The 22663-nt window shown below is 42.3% G+C and overlaps 1 protein-coding gene across 11 annotated transcripts in view; it reads right to left on the bottom strand.

Annotated features, from left to right (window-relative positions):
• Positions 1 to 9156: 9156 nt before the first annotated feature.
• SLC14A1 (solute carrier family 14 member 1 (Kidd blood group)) overlaps positions 9157 to 22663 on the bottom strand; it is a 61335-nt gene continuing 47828 nt past the window's right edge. For all 11 annotated transcript variants that reach the window (XM_038743710.1, XM_038743706.1, XM_038743705.1 and 8 more), the window contains 4 exons: positions 21221 to 21368; positions 20263 to 20397; positions 10795 to 10844; positions 9157 to 9413 (listed from right to left, as the gene is read on the bottom strand). In XM_038743710.1, the coding sequence (XP_038599638.1) occupies positions 9240 to 9413; positions 10795 to 10844; positions 20263 to 20397; positions 21221 to 21368 (507 nt within the window). In that variant the 3' untranslated portion in view covers positions 9157 to 9239. The remainder of the gene's footprint in view (positions 9414 to 10794; positions 10845 to 20262; positions 20398 to 21220; positions 21369 to 22663) is intronic.

Consider the following 22663-nt stretch of genomic DNA (forward strand, 5'->3'; position numbering starts at 1 on the left):
GAACCCAGGTCCTCTGACTCCAGGCCTGTGCTCTTTTCACTAGGCCTCACCCTAGTGAAATTCCCTGAACAAGGACAACTGCACTGCCTAGAAGTTCAGCCATAAGAGAAATGAGAGATGCTCGTTGTTGGCAGGGAATGTTTTTATCAACCCTGCTCTGTTGTACTCTCCTAAGCGCTTAGTGCAGTGCTCTGTCAACAGTAAGCTCTCAAGAAATACAATTGATTGATTTTATTAGGGCTTTTAAAGTGGGGAGAGTGGTGGTCTGTCAGATGTGAAGGGGCAGGAAGTTCTATGCCAGAGGGAAGATGTGGGCAAGGGGCCGGCCAAAAGATAGACAAGATTGAGATACAGAGAGTAAGGTAAGGTAGGAGGAATAGAGCTGATGGAGAGCTGTCCACAAAGAGCTTTTATTCTGCTGGCCCTCTGGATACTGACCCAATGGAGAGGCTATGGAATGGTGGAAGTATGCAACCTTCATTAGGACCGAGCGACTTGTACTTATCCCACACTTCACATCCAACTTCTTGAGCTGTTTTCTCGTGGTGGTAAGTGGCTGAGCAAATCCGGAAAGGCAGTTGGTTCTCGACTTCACTAGATCAGACACAGAGGGAGAATGTGATAAAGGCATATAGCCTTGCAGCTTCTCTGCATGGGAGGCACATGGAAGCAAGAAGGGTAGCATAAACTGATGGACAGAACAGAGCAGCAGACCATTTGGATGCAGCATTGGCAGGCTGCTATGTGGCAATCAGAAGAGGGCTGGTTTTCATGGGAGGAAAAGACAGAAGAGGAAAGAGCACCAGGCACTTCAGAGAGCAAATCCATCAGCCTAGCAAAGGAGAGGCTCCATATGCTTACAGCAAGGAAAGGACTTTTCATTCTTTCATTCATTCAGTCATATTTCTTGAGCACTTACTGTGTGAAGAGCACTGTACTAAGTGCTTGGGAAAGTACAATACAACAGTAAACAGTGACATTCCCTGCCCACAGCAAGCTCACAGTCTGGAGTGGGGGAAATAGACATCAATACAAGTAAATAAAGTTGCAGATATGACCATAAGTGCTTTGGGGTTGGGAGGGGGTATGTTAGTCTTTTCAACTACCATGCTATATATGAATAAAGCTTTCCCTTTAGTAGAGTTCAGAAGGGCGAACTTTTCATTCAGTCAGTCAATCAATCATATTGAGTACTTACTGTGTGCAGAGCACTGTACTAAGTGCTTGGGAGAGTACAATATAACAAACAGACCCATTCCCTGCCCACAATGAGCTTACAGGCTTGAGGGGGAGACATTTTGAGCACAGGGCTGAAGACAAGGTAGGGACAGGGTTTTGGGGTCACTTTGGCCCCAGTTTTGAAGAAACTTTCAGATCCCCCTCTAGACTGTAAGCTTGCTGTGGGCAGGGAATATTTCTGCCCACTCTGTTTTATTGTATTCTACCAAGCATTTAGTACAGTGTTCTGCATGCAGTAAGCACTCAATAAATATGATTGATCTTGTCAGAGCCCTGGTATTAGGCAAGTCTGAGAGTTCAGCTCAGACAGCTGTGGGGTTGTTTGCCCCTAAAGAGTGGACAAGTTATGGCAGCATTCTCTAGATTTATTTCATAATCATGACTGAGGGCAGAGCTCGGAAAATCCAGCCAGATCCAGGGTCACAGTGAGCACTGAATAAATAATATTGAGTAATTATGACAAAGCCTGCTTGTGAAAGTTGAATGGAATTCAGTTATGGGCTCCTGGAAAGAGCACAGGATTGGAAGTAAGGTGATCTGGGTTCAAATCCTGCCTCTGCCACTTGCCTGCTGTGAGACCTTGGGCAAGCCACTTAATTCTCTGTGCCACAGTTTTCTCATCTCTAAAATGGAGGTAAAATTCCTATTCTTCCTCCCACCTAAACAGTGAGACCGGTGTGTCGCAGAAGGTGAGGAAGCTTCATGTGGGCAGAGATCATGTCTTCCAACTCTGTGGTATTGTACTCTCCCAAGTGCTTAGCACAGTGCTTTGCAGATGGTTATCACTCAGTAAATACCACTGAAGCAGCTTAGCCAGGTGGAAAGAGCACAGTCTTGGAAGTCAGAGGACCTGGGTCCTAATCCTGGCTCCCCAACTTGCCTTCTGTGTGACCTTGGGTAAGTGACTTAACTTCTCTGAGCCTCAGTTTCCTCAAATGCAAAATGAAGATTCAATACCTACTCTCCTTATGACCTAAACTGTGAGCCTCTCGTAGGACAGGAACTTTGTTCTTCCTAATTAACTTGTATCTAACCCGGTGTTTAATACATAGTAAGGGTTTAGCAAATACCATTTCAAAAAAGTGTGTTTTGGGCAGTTAGCTTCTCCAGTGTCTTAAGAACCCAGGAACTGCAGGGTCACCTACCCATTTGAATAAACAAGAGGAGATTGGCTAATGAAACAATAATAATAATTGTGGTATTTGTTAAGCACTTACTATATACCAGGCACTGTTCTCAGCACTGGAGTAGATACAAGGTAATCAAGTTGGACGCAGTCCCTATCCCAAATGGGGCTCACAGTCTTCATCCCCATTTTACAGATGAGGTAACTAAGGCACAGAGAAGTTAAGTGACTTTCCCAAGGTCACACATCACATAGGTGGCAGAGTAGCTCTCTCCACTATGCCATGCTGTTTGCAGTGACTCCCTGAGTCAGATGCTCTACCAGGGAGTGTCATACTCAGCTCTTGGTTCATTGTGGGTAATCCTGCTGAGTAGCGTTAATGCATGAGAGATGCAGGCTGGAATTTGAGTCCTGGAGGCTAGATTAGAGACTATTATATTTGATAAATTTGGTACAATAACATGCTGGCTCAAAAGTCTAGGGTGGAATCAGTGTTCTGGCCAGGTTCTTTGGGTCTCACCAGTGTTCCTTGGTACGGCTTCCAGGGCAACAGGTCAGACTCTCCCAAAGAACAGGGCATGCTGCACTGTCCCCATCACAGTTTGGCAGCCTCAGAACCTTCCTTACCCCAAGGGCCCCACTGAATTTCCTCAGTCAGCCCAGGTTGCCAGGCAGGGCAGAATTGTTTGTTTGGAAGACTTTTCTGAGCTTTATCCAGGTTGTGACTCACACCCTGAGCCTGCTGCCTTTGTTTTGTGGTGACCAGGCCTTGGACTACCAGATCTAATTTTAGGACATTTTCTTCCTTCCAAGACTATAATCTTCCCTTTCTTTCATTTATTCAATTGTATATATTGGGTGTTTACTGTGTGCAGAGCACTGTATTAAGTGCTTGGAAAGTACAATTCAGCAATAGAGACAATCCCTTCCCACACCAAGCTTACAGTCTAGAAGGGGGGAAGCTGACATCAAAATAAGTAAACAAGCATCAACATAAATAAGTAGAATTATAGATATATACACATCAAAACAGGTAAACAGGCGTCAGTATGATTTGTAGAAACACAGCGTACTTCTTCCAGGAGCTAGAAAGCACTTTGAGAGACATTCACCAAGTGAATTAATTTAAGTGAATTAATTTTGAACAGAAATTAGTTCTATTACATATTTTGATTTTGCTTAAAAGTAATATGGCTTTCCAGTTTTGCTAAAGTTTGAATTGAAAACTTAAGGTGAATGAAACGAGCTTGTCAAATGACAAATGGATTGATCGCCAACAACCAGAGGAACATGGAGGAATGGAATTTGTCCGTTTAAGAGCCTGGTCCCATGGCTTGTTAAGGGCTACTGGTCGAGAAAGAAAAGGCTGGACAAGAATAGAATCTAGTGCCAAGCCCACCTATCCTGTAGCTTCAAAGGCAAAAGGCTTTACCTTGTCTTTCTGGGCTCACTATTTCTAGGAAGGATTGATGATTGCTTTTGTTCGTTTCAGTCTTCCTACTTCTCTGTCCTCCAGATGGAGGCCGGTGAAAGGGACAAAAAGCAGAGAGACAAGTAGAAGAGAGAAGAAAGGAGTTTGGGTAGTCCCCAATGTGGATGATTGTGAGAGGGATTCATTGTCAGGGGAAATGTAGCAGTTACAGAACCTAGGGTCCAACAATACTGCCCATCTCAGTAGGCCTGGGCTGGAAGTAAAAGCATCATATACCCAGAATGCCAAGGGTGATGAGAGTATTTCATGGATGTGGGAGGAGATGAAAACAGGGCAGGGGCTGGGTCCTGCCAGCAGACGGAGTGGAGTGCCCTCTTGGACATCTTCTCCAACTGCCACAACTGCCAGCTTTGGGCTCTTGCCCACTGATGACTGCAGCCCTGTCGTGGTTCATCCTTCATGTTGCAGGGAGGGAAATATGTGGGCTGGGCAGGGCAGGAGGCCACTGCTGCCCTCTGACTGCCTCTGTGACCATCAGAGAAGCGGCGTGGCCTACTGGATTAGACTATGGGTTTGGGAGTCAGAAGCACCTGGGTTCTAATTCCAGCTCCATCATTAGTCTTCTGTGTGACCTTGGGCAAGTCACTTCACTAGAAACCAGGATTCTAGCTCTGCCAGTTCTGTGCCTCAGTTATCTCATCTGTAAAATGAGGATTAAGACCGTGAGTCCCAAGTGGGACAGGGATTGTGTCCAACCTGATTAGTTTGTATCTACCCCAGAGCTCAGTACAGTGCCTGGCTCATACTAAAAGCTTAACAAATCCCAGAAAAAAAACAATTCATACTGGAATGATGATTCCAGACCCTTTTCTTTTACTGGAATCAGAATCCAGTAAATTCTGTTTACTTCCAGCATCTTTTGGACAGCTCTGTTTCAGAGAGGTCCTTTCACAATTTGATGGCTTCCATTCTCTGGGGGAGGAGATAATGGGGATTATTTTAGCCCCTGCCCTCAAAGGGATCAGTGGAGGCCTAAAAAAAATCAGCAAAAGTTTTGCACTGGGTGGTTATAAACTCACCCACTACTCTCCATCCTAGGAAGTCACCAAGGGATCCCTGAGGGCAGGAAATGCCATGATGAGGGGTGCCATGCTTGTTTGGTAGTAACAGACTGGTCGAGATGTCCTGTTATGGCTAAAACACACTTCCACTTACCTTGTAGAAGCATGTCACCACACGAGAGAAACACATTTTATATTTACACATAAATGGAAGCACCCGTGATAGTTTGATACCCTAGTGTTTTGCTTTGCACAAGAGATTAAAATGGATCATAAGAAACAGTGTTGCTTAGTGGAAAGAGCATGAGATAGGGAGTCAGAAAACCAGGATTCTAGCTCTGCCAGTTCTGTGCCTCAGTTTTCTCATCTGTAGAATGGTGATGAACAGTGCCTCTATATTTTCATCTATAGAATGAGCACCAAATATGGGACAGGGACTGGGCCTGACCTGATCGTCTTGTGTCTCTCTACCCCAGTGCTTAGCACTTGTACATATTTACTATTCTATTTATTTTGTCAGTGATGTGCATCTAGCTTTACTTCTATTTATTCTGGTGACTTGACACCGGACCACATGTTTTGTTTTGTTTTCTGTCTCCCCCTTCTAGACCGTGAGCCCGTTGTTGGGTAGGGACCGTTTCTATATGTTGCTGACTTGTACCTCCCAAGCTCTTAGTACAGTGCTCTGCACACAGTAAGAGCTCACTAAATACAATTGAATGAATGAATGAGTTGGGCATATAGTAAGTACTTAATACTGCTTATTATTCTAATTTATTTTTGTTTGACTCATCCTTCAAAACGGATCCTACCAAATCAGAATGAAGTTCAATAAAGACTAAAGTAAACTACTGAATTTAAAGGCAAAGAAAACACACCTACAGTTATAGGATGGGGATGGACTAACTAGAACCAAATATAACAGCAAAAGGCTTAGGAGTCTGCTGACCAGAAGCTGAATGAGGCAGTAATATAGTAACTTTTTTGAAAACAAACAGCTTTGCCCTAGGCTGTTGAGTAGCAAAGTAAGTTGACATGCATGAGCTGGGAAGTAATATTTCTGCTCTATTCTGTTCTAGTCACATCTATGGACCAGTTGAGATGCCTGGACTTTCAGGGGAAGGCAGAGAAACAGGAGAGGGAGAGGAACTAAAAGATGTCAGAGTTCCTAGGGGAAAGGTTAAAAGTCAAATGAGGTTATTTAACTAGTCAAAAAGAAAGGGTATGTAATAACTCTTCAAGTGAATGAAAAATTGTGTGGGGTGGATTGTGACTAGCTGTTCTCCATGTCCACAAAAGGCTGAGTGAAAGAAAAAGCACCTAAGGAGGAGCTTAATCACTTGAATATAAAGAAAGGCAGAACACATGGGAAGGGGCTGAGTGTCTATTCTTGGTAACCTTTCTGCCCTGTCTGGTTTACTCATTTGGGAAGGCAGGGGCAGATGTCTTCTCAAAGTTCTTCCCAGCTTCTGGAGTCTGTGCACACTGAACTGGCTACCATGGAAAGGGGCGGAGTGTCTATTCTTGGTAACCTTTCTGCCCTGGCTGGTTTACTCATTCAGAAGGGCAGGGGCAGATGTCTTCTCAGACCTTTCCTAGCTAGCACCCTCTGTCCTGATTAGTTGACTCATGGAGTGTATTCCTAATAGGGCTTTTCCCTGTTGGCTTCAATTTGAGAAAAGACTAGGGCATCCAGGTCTTTCTGACATAAATGCCTGGGACAACCTCTTAATGTTCATGAGAATTTTAATCTCACGAGATGTGAGCCCTCGTTCCCTCCCCTCTTCCCCACCATTAGCACTGAGTAGCAAAGGAAGATGACAGGTATTGATCCTGAAGTCTCCATCAGTGGCTTTTTCCAGGCTTCATCCTCCTCTGGGTTTTTCCTCTTGTTCCCCATAAACACTGCCGCCCCCCACCCCACCCCGCCACACACACACATTCACCCATCCACCTCTCTCCTACCACAGTATAGATGGTTGGTGAGACTATAACAACTCAAATGATCTAGCATCTTAAATAAGGTCTGTTCCCAATCTAGCAAGAACGTCTGATTTTGTCTCAGCTTCTTGCTGGTGACTGAGATGTCAGAGGCTGGGATTCTGGTATCTTAATCTGGGGGACTCTCAGTTTTCTTTATGCCAAATGTGGGCAAAGATCTCTCCACAGGTCGAATGGCAAGTGTTTCAGCTTAATTTAGAGAGCAAAATGCCATGGAATTTTTTTTAAATTAAGAACACAAGGAAATTTTGCAAATTGGATTTTTCAAGCAACTGTCTTAGTATATCTTAATCTCTTAAGGATTTTCTATCAAATCAGAACAATGAGATTTAACTGTGAATATAATTTACTGGTATAAATTTTACAAAGAAACTTTTCAAGCAAGTTACAGGAAAAGACTTAAGTGCTGTTCAAGGAAATGGATAAAATATGTACATATTGTTAGAAAAATATTTTTATCATGAAAAGCCCCCCCTCCAAAAATACATTTAAATGTTCATGTTGGACAATACCTTAATTTTGCACATTAATAAATCCATCAAAAATACAATAACAATTACATTTCTTGTAATTCAGGGATAGGGAATGCACCTTGAAGGTGAATCTGGTGTCATTTTAAGTTTAAAGTTCTTTGCAATTTCATGCCAGATTTGCAGTACTGATGAATCCATTTGCTTTTCCTTTTTCCCCAAAAGGAAAATCTACCAAGTTTCCCAATATGGTAGATTTCAGTTCAAACACTGAAAAGATCCCTTTCCATTGGAATATATACGTACATGGAAATATATCCATACCAGATAATTTCAAATTATAAAGCTCCCAATGGGTACGTGTGCTTTCTTACTTTTGTATCTGTTGGCTTTTTTTGTTGCTTCAGATAAAAGATGTATAAAGACTTCTCATTGAATTTGGCAAACAAGTAGTTAAGGAAAACTCTCAATTCTGAAGTCTGATATCTTAAAACCAGAAAGCTGCATAGAGATTAACAAATGAGATGGAAGGATCAATTTTCTTTCTAGTCAGTCATATCATAATAATAATCAGGTGAATAAATTTGCTAGTAACATTTCAAGAAAATACTTGGTATAGAGTATCGTTCATATAAATCCTTTTGGTCCTTCAAAGGCCTTTCATTTCTGACAACTTTTTTCTTGGTTCAGTTTTATAAATCTGTACAAACTAGCAAGATGTAGTTTTAAATTAAACCTTAAGGTATAAATATATAATGAATTCTAAAAATAATATCAAGTATTCAGATACTAAAATCTTCTAACAACATTAAAGAAACAAGTAATGCTCAAAGGTATTTGAAAATTTTATCCTAAAATGCCCAAAGATGCAGATGACTTGATTTCTTTTCTGGTGTGAAATAAGTAAACTGAGATAAGGGTCAAGTAGTTGTTCCTAGGTACATGTAGCTTTATGGGTAAAAACCATTTTATCCAGAATTTCATTTCTTGCCTCAAACTTTTCTTATAAAATGTTGTGAAGCACTGGATTATATTCATATCATTTACATAACCTAATCTTCCTGAAGTAGCCCACAAATCCCATTTTTGAAATCACTTAGTCTCTAACAAAAATGATATTTATAGGCTAAAATTGTCTACTTGCGTATTGTCTAACTATCTACTTGAAAAATGCCCCCCCCCCCCCCACCACAACACTGCCCAATTAATAGATGATACAGTGAAGACTATGACTTGAAATTTAGGTAGAAAACTGGAGAATTACCCAACAAATCTGACAGATGCATTTGTAATGTTGATAGAGCTGGATCATTTCATCATAAAGTGCATCTTTCATCGCTTTTCTTTTTTCTTGCCTGTTTTAGGTTAAATTTTAGCATTCTGAGCTGACCTCTGAGGATTTGTTTTGATGCTGTATTCACTCTGGCTTGGCTGGGTGTTGAGCTTAATTTATAATACTGTCAAGTGTCTTCTGTTTGTTTGCCTTTAACCCCAGAAAAATCACCCTATCCAACACCAAATAGTAATAATAATAGTAGTGCTAACTCTAATCTGGTTTCCTTTCAGAATTTCCAAGTGTTGGTTTGGTATTACATACTGTCCCATTGGGTCAGAAGGGGCTACTAGTGTGTCCCCAATAACAGCCCTTTCTCTTTCAGTGCATACCATCTGGCTTCTCAGATGAACTTGGCAAAACCGTGTAGATTCTTCAAATTGCAGATTCTTCTAATGGAGCAGAACCAGCAATTGACTGTGAGGTTCTTTAAAAAAACAACCCCCCAAACCAATCCTAATGGTGTCGGTAACTAAAAGGCACTGAACAATGGAAAATATCAATTCACATACACTGGAAGTCAAGTTGTGCAGCTGGATTAGAAACCAGAAAGGGCAGCTCTAGTTTGGCACTTGAATCATAAGGGGCTTTCCACCATTCTTTTCTTTGATGACAAGTAGAAGAGTCGATTGGCCTCTGGGTAAGTCACTTTGTTGAGGGGAAGCTTGTAGATGGCTGGGTTTTTAGTAGTCATTAGAAGAAACACGACTGCAGCCAAGCAGAAGGGCCACGTACAGGAAGGCAATCCAAACTGTAGAAGAAAGAAGTAGAATATATAATCCATATTATCCCATTTGGAATGTTTACTCAAGTTTAAGGAAGTGGCCCCCGTCAAGTTTGTCCCCAAAGCTCAGGGTTTGAAATGACAAGGTGTGGGTGGCAGTTGAAACAGGCTGATGGGCCCAGGCTAGTGGGAACCTCAAAGACAAGGTTCATAGTTTTCTCCTCTCTCCTTTCCAGCTCCCTCTTCCTCATCTCTTTCCTCTCTTCCCGGGCCCCCATTCCTTTTCTATTTCCTTTCTCCTCACTGTATACCTCTTTGACAAGCTTGTTGTGGGCAGGGAATGTGTCTACAAACTCTGGTATTTTTACTCTCCCAAGTGCTCAGTACAGTGCTCTGCCCACAGTAAGCGCTCAATAAATACCATTGATTGAGGATGGGTGGGCTCCCCTGAGAGCTGGGGGCTAGGGGCCCCTGTCCCTTTTGCCCAATCATTAAAACGGCCTGCTAAGGAAGGCCACGTGTAAATTTGCACAAGGGTGAGTAGGAGAGGCAGACAATTTTATGGCAGTTTTCTAAATCTAAATGTCATTACTCTGCTTAAGAGTCATCTATTGATTTCGCCCTTCTGCTCTCCTAATTCATTTCTCCCTCCCAAGTAGCCCTTTTTTATGGCATTTATTAAGTTCTTACTATGTGCAAAACAGTGTTCTAAGCGCTGGGGAGGTAACAAGATGATCAGGTTGTCTCATGGGGGGCTCACAGTCTTAATCCCCATTTTACAGATGAGGTCACTGAAGCCCAGAGAAGTTAAGTAACTTGCCCAAAGTCACAGAGCTGACAATTGGTGGAGCCAGGATTTGAACCCATGACCTCTGACTCCAAAGCCCGGGCTCTTTCCACTGAGACACACTGCTTCTCTTAAATCACACCCTGCATTGCAAGGAAAGCAGTGGGGTCTAGTGGAAAAGAGCATGGAGTTATAGGACCTGGGTTCTAATCTTTACTTCACCACTTGCCTGCTGCATCACCTTGGGCAAGTCACTTAACTTCTCTGTGCCTCAGTTTCCTCAACTGAAAAATGGCTATTCAAAAATCTGTTCTCCTTCTGTCTTTAACTGTGAGCCCCCAAAAGGGCAGGGGCTGATTATCTTGTATCTACCCCAATGCTTAGAACAGTGCTTGACACAGAGTAAGCACTTAACAAATACCACAAAAGAAATGGTTACTCATTATGACCAAAATAAATTGCAACTCTCCCTGAGGTGTAACAGATGTCAATGCCCTGGCTAGTCCAGCTAGGAAGAGGACTAGGGATATAGTCATACATTTTGCCTTAGAAATGGATGTTAAAAAGTTATTTTCATTGGCTATTCATTTTGACATTACAAAAAGAAAAATGCAAACCTACCACAGACATCATGTTTGCCAACGCTCCTCCTAGATAGGCCGTAAATAGGGCTGCAAATAGAATGAAGAAGATTTACATTTCCAAATGAACCTTATCAAGGGTAGATGGATAATTTTGATTCAAGCTAAGTTTCCACCTTTCAATCCTACCCAATGCAGAGTGTTCTTTCCAGGTTTGTGTGATTACAGCTCTTCCTGAATAGTGTCCCTTCTACTTCTTGAAGAGAAACGGGCCATTTCAATAAAACGAAATGTGTGATTGTTCAATGGAAAGTCCGGACCATACCCAACCAACATCGACAATGCTTTTCTTGTTATAATGTTACTGGAAGAAATTCACCGTGCTTACTACAATATTCTCACCAAAGTAGATGTTCATTAAGCTTTGCTCATCCAGTGGAGGGGAAATAATGGAGATGATTCTTAAGGAAACATCTTTGGATGTTAGGATCACTGTCTTAGGAGGACAACCTTCACAAGCATGTTGTGAAGTAGTGTGGCACAGACCTGGGGATCAGAGGAACTGGGTTCTAATTCCAGCTCTGCCACGTACCTGCTGGGTTAAGTCACTTAACTTCTCTGTGCCTCAGTTCCTTCATCTGCAAATTGGGGATTCAATACTTGTTCTCTCTTCTACTTAATATATGAGCCCCAAGTGAGACCTGATTATCTTGTATCTACCCCAGAGCTTAGTACATAGAAAGTGCTTAACAGATACCACAATTATTATTACTACTATTTTGTTGCAATGTTTGAGATGGAATTACTAGATTAGATGGATCTAGAGGTCATGGATGGCAGTAAAGGTCCCAGGACACTTCGTTACCAACCAGAAGCAACAGTTGTGCCTTACCTCCATTATGTAGGTTATGTAATGCAGTTTGTATCTTAAGAACTAAGTTATTTGCCGAAAAAACACAGGTAAGTAGTGGGCCCTAGAGGAAAGAACACAGGCCTGGGAGTCAGAGTACCTGGGTTCTAATCCTGGCTCTGCCACCTACTTGCTTAATTTCTCTGTGTTTCAATTTCCTCATCTGTAAAATGGGGATTCAGTGCAGGGTCTCCCTCCTACTTACATTGTGTGTCTGGTGAAAGACATAGACTGTGCCTGACCAGCATCTACTCCAGAGCTTAGTACAGTTCTTATAGTAAGCACTTAACAAATACCATTATCATTATTAGAACCCAAATTATAAACTTGCGTTCAGGGCTCTCTGTCATCTTGTACTCTCCCAAGTGCTCAGAACAACGTCCTGCATACACCAGTGAATGCTGTGGATTGGTTGATGCCACATCAATACTGGATAGGGGACAGACCAGGGGAAAACCATTCTGTCTGGTATATAGCTGAATGAATGGCAACTCTAGAATGATCATTGATTTGACCCAGGAATAGTGTGAATTCTGCTTGAACTCCAAACACCATAAATAGAAAGAAAGGTGACTGAGTATTTTCCAAGAGAGTCCAATTTATCTATTCATCAGATATCAGGCTGGCCTTGTCCACCCCAAGTACATCCTTGCCTGATTTACCACTGCCCTTTCCTCCTCCCAGAAATGTTACTGGTGAGGGTAATGACCTGGGAATCAGTAACATTGCTTCTCCATCCTTATTGACTCCCATGCCATTACTGTCAACAGTTATTTCAGTTGTTTACTGTCTCTTGCCCCTAATGACTTGGCCACACACTTTGTTGAGGAGATCTCCTGCCTCCTCTCAAAATCCACCCTCTCCACCTGTGCCTCTGACCCCACCCTTCAACATCTTAGCAAAAGGCTTGCCCCCTTGCTCCTTCCCTCCCTGCCACCGTCTTCATTTGATCACTCTCCAGTAGTTTCCTCTCTGCTGTTTTCAAACATGCTCATGCCTCCCCTATCCTGAAAAAAGTCCTCCCTTGACCCCACAAATCCCTCCAGTTATTGACCCATCTCCGTCCTTCCATTCCTCTCCAAGCTCCTTGAGCGAGTTGTCTATATCCCCTGCCTTCACTTCCTCTCCTCCAATTATCTTCTTGATCTGCTCCAATCTGGGTTCTACCACTTCGCTTCACCAAAACAGCCCTCTGAAAGGCCACCAATGATCTCCTCCTTGCCCAATTCGATGTCCTCTACTCCATCCTAATCTTCCTCAACCTCTCAGCTGCCTGTAACACTGAGGACCACTACCTTCTCCTGGAAACATTACACAACCTTGACTTTACTGCCACTGTCCTATCACTGTGGTCACTCCTCCTTAGTCTCTTTTGTAGGTTCCACTGTCTCCCACCCCCACCCCCATCCTCTGAGGCTCAGTTCTGTGTCCCCTTCTATTCTGCCTCTACACCCACTCCCTTGGAGAACTCATTTGCTCCCATGGCTTCAACTACCATCTCTGTGACGGTGATTCCCAAATCTACAGCCTTCTCTGCAGGCTCACATTTCCTCCTGTCTCAGGATATATCTATTTGGATGGCCCGCTGACACCTCAAACTTAACATATCCAAAACAGAACTCTTTATCTTCCCACCCAAACCCTTTCTTCCCCATGACTTTCCTGTCACTGTAGACAGCACCGCAATCCTCCCGGTCTCACAAGCCATAACTTTGGCATTATCCTCCACACCTTTCCCTCATTCAACCCACATATTCAATCCATTGCCAAATTTGGTCAGTTCTACTCTTATAACATCCTAAAAATCAATCCATTCCTCTCCATCCAAAGTGTGCCATGTTGATCCAAGCAATTATCCTATCCTGCCTTAATTACTGTATCAGCCACCTTGCTGACCTCCCTGCCTTCTGTCTCATTCCTTTCTATTCCATATTCTACTCTGCTGGCTTATTTTTCTAAAAAAAATGTTCAGTCATGTTTCTTCACACTGGTAGTTGCCCTTCTGCCTCCATATCAAACAGAAACTCTTTGGCTTACCATTGGCTTTTAAGTGCTGTCACCTTGTCCACTTCTATTTTACCTCAGTGACTTCCTACAACCCAGCACATTCACTTAGATCCTCTAACATCAATCTACTTACCTGAATTTTGTATATCTTGTCAATGACCCCTCGCCACACCCTGCCTCAGGCCTGGAACTCCCTCCCGCTTCATACCCGAGAGACTACCACTCTTTCCACTTCAAAGCCTTATTAAAATCCCATTTCCTCCAAGACGGCATCCCCAACTAAGCCCCCATTTCCCCTATTCCCTCTCTTTTCAGCATCACCCTCAGACTTGGATTTGTACCCTTTAGTCACTCTGCCCTCAGTTCCATAGCACTTAAGTGTATCTGTGATTTATTTTCATGTCTGTCTCCCTGTCTAGATTGTTATCTCTTTGTGGGCAGGGAACATGTCTACCAACTCTGTTATATTGTTCTCTCCCAAGCACTCAGTACAGTGCTCTGCACACAGTTGTGCTCAGTAAGTACTACTGATTGATTTACCATCATTCCTATGAGTATCTTGAGTCTTCAGTTAAGGAAGAAGACTTTTTTTGTCCTTGTACTTATTTTTGGTAGACAGAAATAACATCATCTTTATTCTTTAATATTAAGATCATCATCAACAATGGACTTTGAGTGCTTATTATGTGCAGAGCACTGCACAAAGCACTTGGGTGAGTACAATACAAAAGAATTAGCAGATAGGCTCCCTGCCCATAACGAACTTACAGCCTAGAGGGGGAGACAGACAGATAGACATTACTATGAATAAAGTAGCCTGGTATAATCAAGAGAGTTCTTCTATATTTATGGTTTGTTCTGGGCATTTATATAAGACTATAAAAGTGTTTCACAATTAGGATTGGACACTGACTCCTGCTGACTTTAAATATTGGCATTCTAGTCTTGGGCTGGGGCAGGCTCAGTTTAGGTTTTGGCATTCTGGAACTTGGCTATTCAACATTCTTGAATATCCAGAATGTTGGATATTTAAACCTCATGGTTTTCTCCCCAGTTACCCCTCCTATGCTACCATTCTTGGAGTCACCAGAAAGTGAGGGGAAAAGGAGGAAGGTTCATAAACTACGATTGGGATTCTATCTACCGGGTTTTTTTTTAAACCAAATAATATGGACATCCTATTTAGTTTCTACAAGACTTTGGTACACTAAAACTGCATCAAGAATTTATATCCACATATCTGTTATGGGAAGATTCCAATTCAATTATCATTGTCCCCACTTTTAATGTGCTTGACTTTCCTCCCCAGTGAACTACTCAGATTCTTGTGCTGAAGGATAGTGCTGAAAAGAGAATGATCAATTTATACCAACTGAAGACCTTATTTGTTCTGGCATGAGTATCATTGATTTTATTCACAGCATACCTTGTTACTTTGGAACATGGGAAATAAAACTTTGCAGTTTCTTTAGGTGGCAGATAGTGAACCATTCTACTTAAGCTATTATCTCTCTCTAATATTTTCTGATAAAATGATCATGAACAATTGTCAAATCAAGATTTTTAAAGACTAGAAGTAGAGTGAACCAATGGTTTTGTCTCTGGTTTCACTCCAGGTTTGTGGTAGTTTACCTTGTAACAATTTGCCTTTCTGTGAATATCTGCCACTGTAGCTCAAAGCCTGGTAAATTCACAGCCAAGAATCAAATAATCTTTTATTTGTATGACCTGGATTAATGTGGGGATTCTTAAAGAATTTTCACAAGGCAAATCTTTAAGAAAATCTGATGAATAACTGATATTAATTTTCAAAGAATATTTGTGAATATTGCTTATTCTAAGGTCATGTCTGCCCAGGCTAAGTAAACTGGAAATCTGTCAAATTATCCAATGTCTGCATGTAATCAGAATAATACAGGCTCCACAAATGCTATTTTGGGGCCTTTTTGGTCTGTGAATCATCATCAATCGTATTTATTGAGCGCTTACTATGTGCAGAGCACTGTACTAAGCGCTTGGGAAGTACAAATTGGCAACACATAGAGACAGTCCCTACCCAACAGTGGGCTCACAGTCTAAAAAGTGGGCTCACAGTCTAAAATGTGAATGATGATGATGGTGTTTGTTAAGCACTTACTATATTCTAGGCACTGTACTAAGCTCTAGGGTGGATACAAGGTGAATATGGGTTGGACACAGTCCCTGTCTCACATGGGGCTCAAAGTCTCAATCCCCATTTTACAGATGAGGTCACTGAGGCTCAGAGCAGTGACTTGCCCAAGGTCACACAGCAGACAAGTGGCGGAGCCAGGATTAGAACCTATGACCTTCTGAATCCCAGGCCCCAGTTCTATCTACTACAACTGATTTGGCTATCACCCAAGAGTATAAATGGTTAACCACACAAACACAAAATCTCCACTTCAGTTTGAACTTTGTAGACACATAGGTCTTGAATGTTAGGATTTATATTCCTAAATGGACAAGATGGGCAAAATGAAATTTTATTTTTTCACCTCCAGCCCCCTTTTCCTCTCTGGTGGTAAGGATCCGTATTGATTCCCCCTTAAGCCGTAATTCTACAGGCAAAGCCCAGTGGGAGAGTTAGGGCAGTTACTACACACTGGGCAGATCCGCTCCCCCAGATCCCTATTGTTTGAGGAAGAAATATTCTGGGGGAGGACTGGCTGGGGCTCACTGTTCACATGAACTTCCCAGTTGACAAAATTAGTTGGAAATGTTCAATGCTCCTCTTTGCTTTGTCTGTGGAGATGCAGCGTGAGAACTGGATCCTTCCCTTTCCCAATCTGATCTGAACCAAGGAGCAAAGACAATACAATGCCCGGGATGAGAATTACCTGCATGGAGAAGCCAAACTTGCCATATTGCTTTGGATTAAAAAAGGCTTTCCCAGTGGCTAAACCACAACTGGGAATACACCTCCCTTCTCGTCCCTAAAAACAGTTACCATTTCGGGACTTATTAGTCTGGCTTTTGTTTACGCTGTGCCTTTCATCTAAAAATCAGGGGCAAGGGTCACATCAATAAAATAACATTGAAATTATCTGGATAACTCAGCCAATAAAAGGAGATGCAGTACATGTTTACAGTTTGCCCTGCTACAATAATAAAGTTTAAATAATAAAGTAAGTGTCAGTTGGAAGCTGATATGAATCACACTGCACACTGTGCCCTTTAACCTTCCCCAGAAACTGTCAGGTTAACAATGATAGGTGGAGTCTGAAACTAGACTTCTTCACCCCCCCCCCCCTTTTTTTTTTTTTAGCTCAAAAGAGTAAATGTGCCTTACTGGGATAGAACATGAGCATCTCAGTTCACATTTGTAAATCTCTTGCCACGTCTGAAGCTATGTCCTCCTTTCTAGTCTGGCAAACTTAGCCACCTCCTACATACAAGCCTTAGCTTCTCTTTCCCGCCTATGAGAATGAGCTCTACTTGACTCCTCCCCTCAAGAATAGCTATCCCCTTCCCCTTTGCCAAACACACAAAAACCCAGCTATTCCTAAAGCCTTTCCTGATTCAAAGCCAGACTTGTAACACTGGAATGCCACTTCAATCCTCTGGTTTAGCCTGCCACTCTTGTGCATATATACTGATGAATTTGTGCTTGGCCATCTTGTCTTCCCATTAGACTGTATGCTTCTTGAAAGTGGGCCTTATGTAGACTCAGAGCTGTTGTAAAGATGTCAGTCAGTTCTCTAGACTGTAAGCTCATTGGGGAGCAGGGAATTGGTCTACTAACTCTGTTGTGGACAGGGAATGTGTCTGTTATACTGTTATATTGTACTCTCCCAAGTGCTTAGTACAGTGTCAGCACACAGTAAGCATTCAATAAATATAATTGATTAATTCACCAAGAGTAGGCCTAGAGTAGAGAGTTCATGCACTGGGGTCAAAGTGGTAGTGACAATAATAATAATAATAATAATAATAATAATAATTATTATTATTATTATTATTATATCATTTGTTAAGTGCTTACTATGTGCCAGACACTGTACTTAGTGCTGTGGTAGACACAAGCAAATCTGAGTCCCACATTGGGCTCAGAGTGTCCATCCCCATTTTACAGGTGAGGGAACTGAAGCATGGAGAAGTAAAATGACTTACCCTAGGTCATGCAGCAGACAAGTGGCAGAGCTGGGATTAGAACCCATAACCTTCTGACTCCCAGGCCTGTGCTCTATCCACTATGCCATGCTGCTCCTGCAGTGGGTAATTGGGTGGCCACAGATAGCTCGTTTATGCTGGCCCAGTAGGCACCCATGAAAATCACAAATGCTGTGTGAGGCATGCAATGCAATGTGATGACATGAGTGTCATGTTGCACATATTTGCTGAAATTGTGTGCTCTGACAGCATTTCCCTGGGGGATCCTTGAACCCCCAGCTCTGCTTCAGAGCCTGTCTCCTCCTCCCAGGGCTTTGGAAAATCTGGCATAGCATCAGAGATGTAGGAGCCAAGGCAGAGGGAGTCCCGGAAACAACAGAGCCCAGACCCTACTGGAATTAGACAGGGGACCAACCAGCTAAAAACCTGACTGTTTGGTATAAAACAGGACAACTAGCTACTCTAATGGGGATATGCACGTAGTGGCGGCTGCCAAGAAACATTTGCAATGCCACGTAGCTGCCCCAAACATTCCTGGGAATTGCAGTTCTAGTGCCCCTTTTGGACTACTCATTCAATTGTATTCCATTCAGTAGTATTTATTCAGCGCTTACTGTGTGCAGAGCACTGTACTACTACTACAACTACTTTCTAAGGACAACAGGAGCCAGAAATGCTGAGGGCACAGAATATATTATCACGTCGTCCTAGGGGGCCCATGTAGTATCCCAGCTTAGGATCTAATATTAGGGGTGCTCCAATATTAGTTGATAGCTATGCACATATCTATAATTCTATCTATAGTATTTCCTGTTTACTTGTTTTGATGTGTATATAACTCTGTATATCTATATTTTGTAAGTCTGGTGTGGGCAGTGCAGTGACTGTGTCTCTTTATTGCTGAATTGTATTTTCCAAGCTCTTAGTACAGTGCTCTGCACACAGTAAGCGCTCAGTAAATACAATTGAATGAACAATTGAATGAATCATGAGTTAGTGCCAAAACCAGGAATGGAACTAAGAATAGCACTGACACTGCTTTGGTTTGAGAGGAATGATTTAGTTAGGGATAGTTAGTCCTAATTGGAGGTTTACCCCTGATTCTCAGTGTGACCATAGGGAAAATACAGTCTTCAGCTTTATAAACAGATATGGGGAGGCAGTAAAGGCCTGCCAGGACTAAATAACAGATTAAGATTGGAGAGAGAAGTCACATTCTGTAAAAGGGTAAAGAAATAGCAACCAAAGTAAATGTGAATAATATCTTCCAGAGATTCTGTGCCATTGACTATAAAATTTAGTTATGGCCTCATTCACTTTAGAAAGCAATTTTTGTCACCTATTTCTCCAAGGGCCTATATACCCTTATGGAAATTGTGATGTATACTAGGTATACAGAAAAACCTAGACTGTTTTCCTATTTTGATGTTCATCTTTTTTAAAAAATGATATTAGTGCTTAGTGAGTGCTAGGCAACATATTAAGCACTGGGGTAGATACGAGCTAATCAGGTTGAACACAATCCATGTTCCACAAGGGGCTCATAGTCTTAATCCCCATTTCACACATGAAGTAACTGAAGCACTGAAGTTGTGACTTACCCAAGGTCACACAGCAAATAAGTGGCAGAGTGGAATTAGAACCCAGGTCCTTCTCACTCCCAGACCCATGATCTATCCACTAAGCCACACTGCTTCTCTTAATCGTAGACTAAAGGAGCGGATTGGGTGAGTTAGCTTCTCCTTGGGTGAATGTACTTTGGGGGCATATTGAAGCTCTCTGCCTTCTTGGGTTCTGGCTAGTATGCAGCAGCATACTACATGCATGCAGCATACTATTTACAAAATAGTAAAATAGCTGTAGCTGTAGCTTTGGTCAAGGTCACATCTTGTCCAAGAGGCTTTCCTTGATTAAACCCTTTCTCCCCTGGCTTCTTCTCCTTTCCGTGTCATCTATGTGCTTGGGTCAGTGCCTTTTGGGCATTTGGTATTCACTCCACCTTCGGCCCCATGGGAATAATTATTTCCAAAGCCACAACATTTATTTATATTGATGTCTGTCTCCTCCTCTAGACTGTAAGCTTGTTGTGGGTGGGGAACGTGTCTACCTACTCTGGATTGTACTCTCCCAAGCGCTTAGTACAGTGCTCTGCACACAGTAAGCGCTCAATAAATACGATTGATTGATTGATTAATACGGTGCTTTGCACACAGGAAGTGCTCAATAAGTGCCATTGATTGATTAATAGCTTACACATAGAAAGCAGCTTATTCACCCAATACCTGGCCCATTATTAATTCAAAATTCTGCTGCATGGGTTTTGGTGATGAAATTGAGCAGGAGAATGACAGGAATCAGAGCAAATTATGCCTGTTTTTTTTTGTCCGTGATAGACAAGCAAAGGCTTGGTTTTTGATTCCATAGTAATCGACGCCGATCTGGAAATCAAAGGGTACATACCACCGAAGAGGGACAGAAGGTGGGTCTGCCAGGTGAGGGCGTAGAACATGCCTCCGATGGCAATGCAAGCCAGAGAGCTGTTGAAACCCCACAGGCCCAAGTAGATGTGTCCGAATGGAACCGAAAGACTCAGCCCTATTACACAGAAAAGACCAGAAGCGTGAGCGGTTTTGAATCAAAGTTAGAAACTGGGTGTTTAAAGTCACATGGCCTCCCCCTGCCACACACACATGCATGCATGCACACACACACACACACACACACCACACACACACTCCCTTCTGCATCGCCCTTACTTGCTCTCTTTATTCATCCTCCCTTCCTGCCCCATAGCACTTGTGTACATATCTGTAATTTATTTATTTTAATGCCTGTGTCCCCCTCTAGACTGCAAGCTTGGTGTGAGGAGGGAATGTGTCTGCTTATTGTTGTATTATTGTACTCTCCCCAGCACTTAGTACAGCACTCTGTATACAGTAAATGCTCATTACCCATTGTTGGGTAGGGACCGTCTCTAAATGTTACTGATTTGTACTTCCCAAGTGCTCAGTACAGTGCTCTGCACACAGTAAGTGCTCAATAAATATGATTGAATGAATGAATGAATTAAATACAGTTGACTGACTCAGACATACACACACATACATGTTTTTGATTGGACTGTTCTCCTTATGGATGTCCCTAAACAATGAAGACATGAATTCATTCATTCATTCAATTGTATTAATTGAGCGCTTACTGTGTGCAGAGCACTGTACTAAGCGCTTGGGAAGTACAAGTTGGCAACATCTAGAGACAGTCCCTATCCAACAGTGGGCTCACAGTCTAGAAGGGGGAGACAGAGAACAAAACAAAACATATTAACAAAATAAAATAAGTAGAATAAATATGTACAAGTAAAATAAATAAATAATTGGGGTAATAAATATGTACAAACATATATACATATATACAGTACCTGCCAGTATTCCGAGTGCTGATCCGATTGCAGCGTGCAGGCAAACAAGTGGAGAACAGAAAAGCATAGCTACCAGAAAAATCCCCCCTGTCCAAGGATTGTCACATCCATAGATTTGACTCACTCCGACAGGGATGGATTTTAGGAGCTGCAAAATGAATGAACAACACAGTCTATCACTCTGGCCAAATGTTGACTAAATTGACTAAAGGCTTGATATTTACATTTGGGCATTTAGAAAACTGAACGGAGAAGTAGTTTAGCCTGGGACTCAGAAGAACCTGGATTTTAATCCTGGCCCTGCCTCCTGTCTGCTATACTACCTTGAGCAAGTTCCTTAACTTCTCTGCCTCAATTGACTCATCTGTAAAATGGGGATTAAGACTGTGAGCACTATGTGGAACAGGGACTGTATCCAACATAACTAGTTTGTATCTATCCCAGTGCCTAGTACATAGTAAGCGCTTTTAATAGATGTCATTTAAAAAAAAATTCTTTTAGTCTGGAAGCCCTTAGTAAAATGCTGTGCACACAATAAGCACTCAATAAATATGACTGACTGAATGAAGCTCCTTGTGGGCAGGAATTGTGTCTACTAACTTTACTGCATTGCACTCTCCCAAGCACTTAATTCGCAGAGAGCCCAGGTAAAACAGACCCATTTCCGATTACTTTTCTAGCACCTTCCTTGACCCTAGTATTTACTGAAGGATTCCTATGTGAAGAACATTGTACTAAGCACTTGGGAGAATACAATAGAGTAAGTAGACCTGGGCCCTGTCCAATGATGCACTCAATCAGGCCTCAGTCAATCAGTCAAACGAGAAGTACCCTAGTGGATAGAGCATGGGCCCGGGAGTCAGAAGGACCTGGGTTCTAATCCCAACTCTGCCACTTGACTGCTGTGTGACCTTGGGCAAGTCACTTCACTTCACTGTGCCTCAGTTACCTCATCTGTAAAATGGGGATTAAGACTGTGAGCCCCACATGGGACATGTATTGTGTTCATACTGATTATTTTGTATCTCCCCCAGCACTTAGTATAGTGCCTTAACAAAAACCATGGGTGAAAAAGGTAAACAAAGACATTGTACCTGCCTTTGAGGAGCTCATGATTTAATGGGGGATATTGGCAGACAAAAAATTATATACTACAGGGGGAAATTCAGTGCTCTACACACAATAAGTGTTTTTTATCATTGATTACTGCACCAAAAATGAATCAGAAGAAAGAATTTTTAGTTTCCTTAAGTGTTTCTTTCCAGTACAGTCTGTCGGACTTCTCTCTGGAATCTTTCGATCTAGCAACCATACACTTACTTCCTCATCAGAGGAGCCTGCCACACCACTCTTGATGCTACAGGAGGCAAACAGAGCTCAACTGCTAATTCCAACTATGTAACCTAATCATGTGTCCATCCAACCCTCCCCACTGAGAAAATG

Source organism: Tachyglossus aculeatus, chromosome 3 (genome assembly GCF_015852505.1).
Source record: "Tachyglossus aculeatus isolate mTacAcu1 chromosome 3, mTacAcu1.pri, whole genome shotgun sequence".
Taxonomy (NCBI): Eukaryota; Metazoa; Chordata; class Mammalia; order Monotremata; family Tachyglossidae; genus Tachyglossus; species Tachyglossus aculeatus.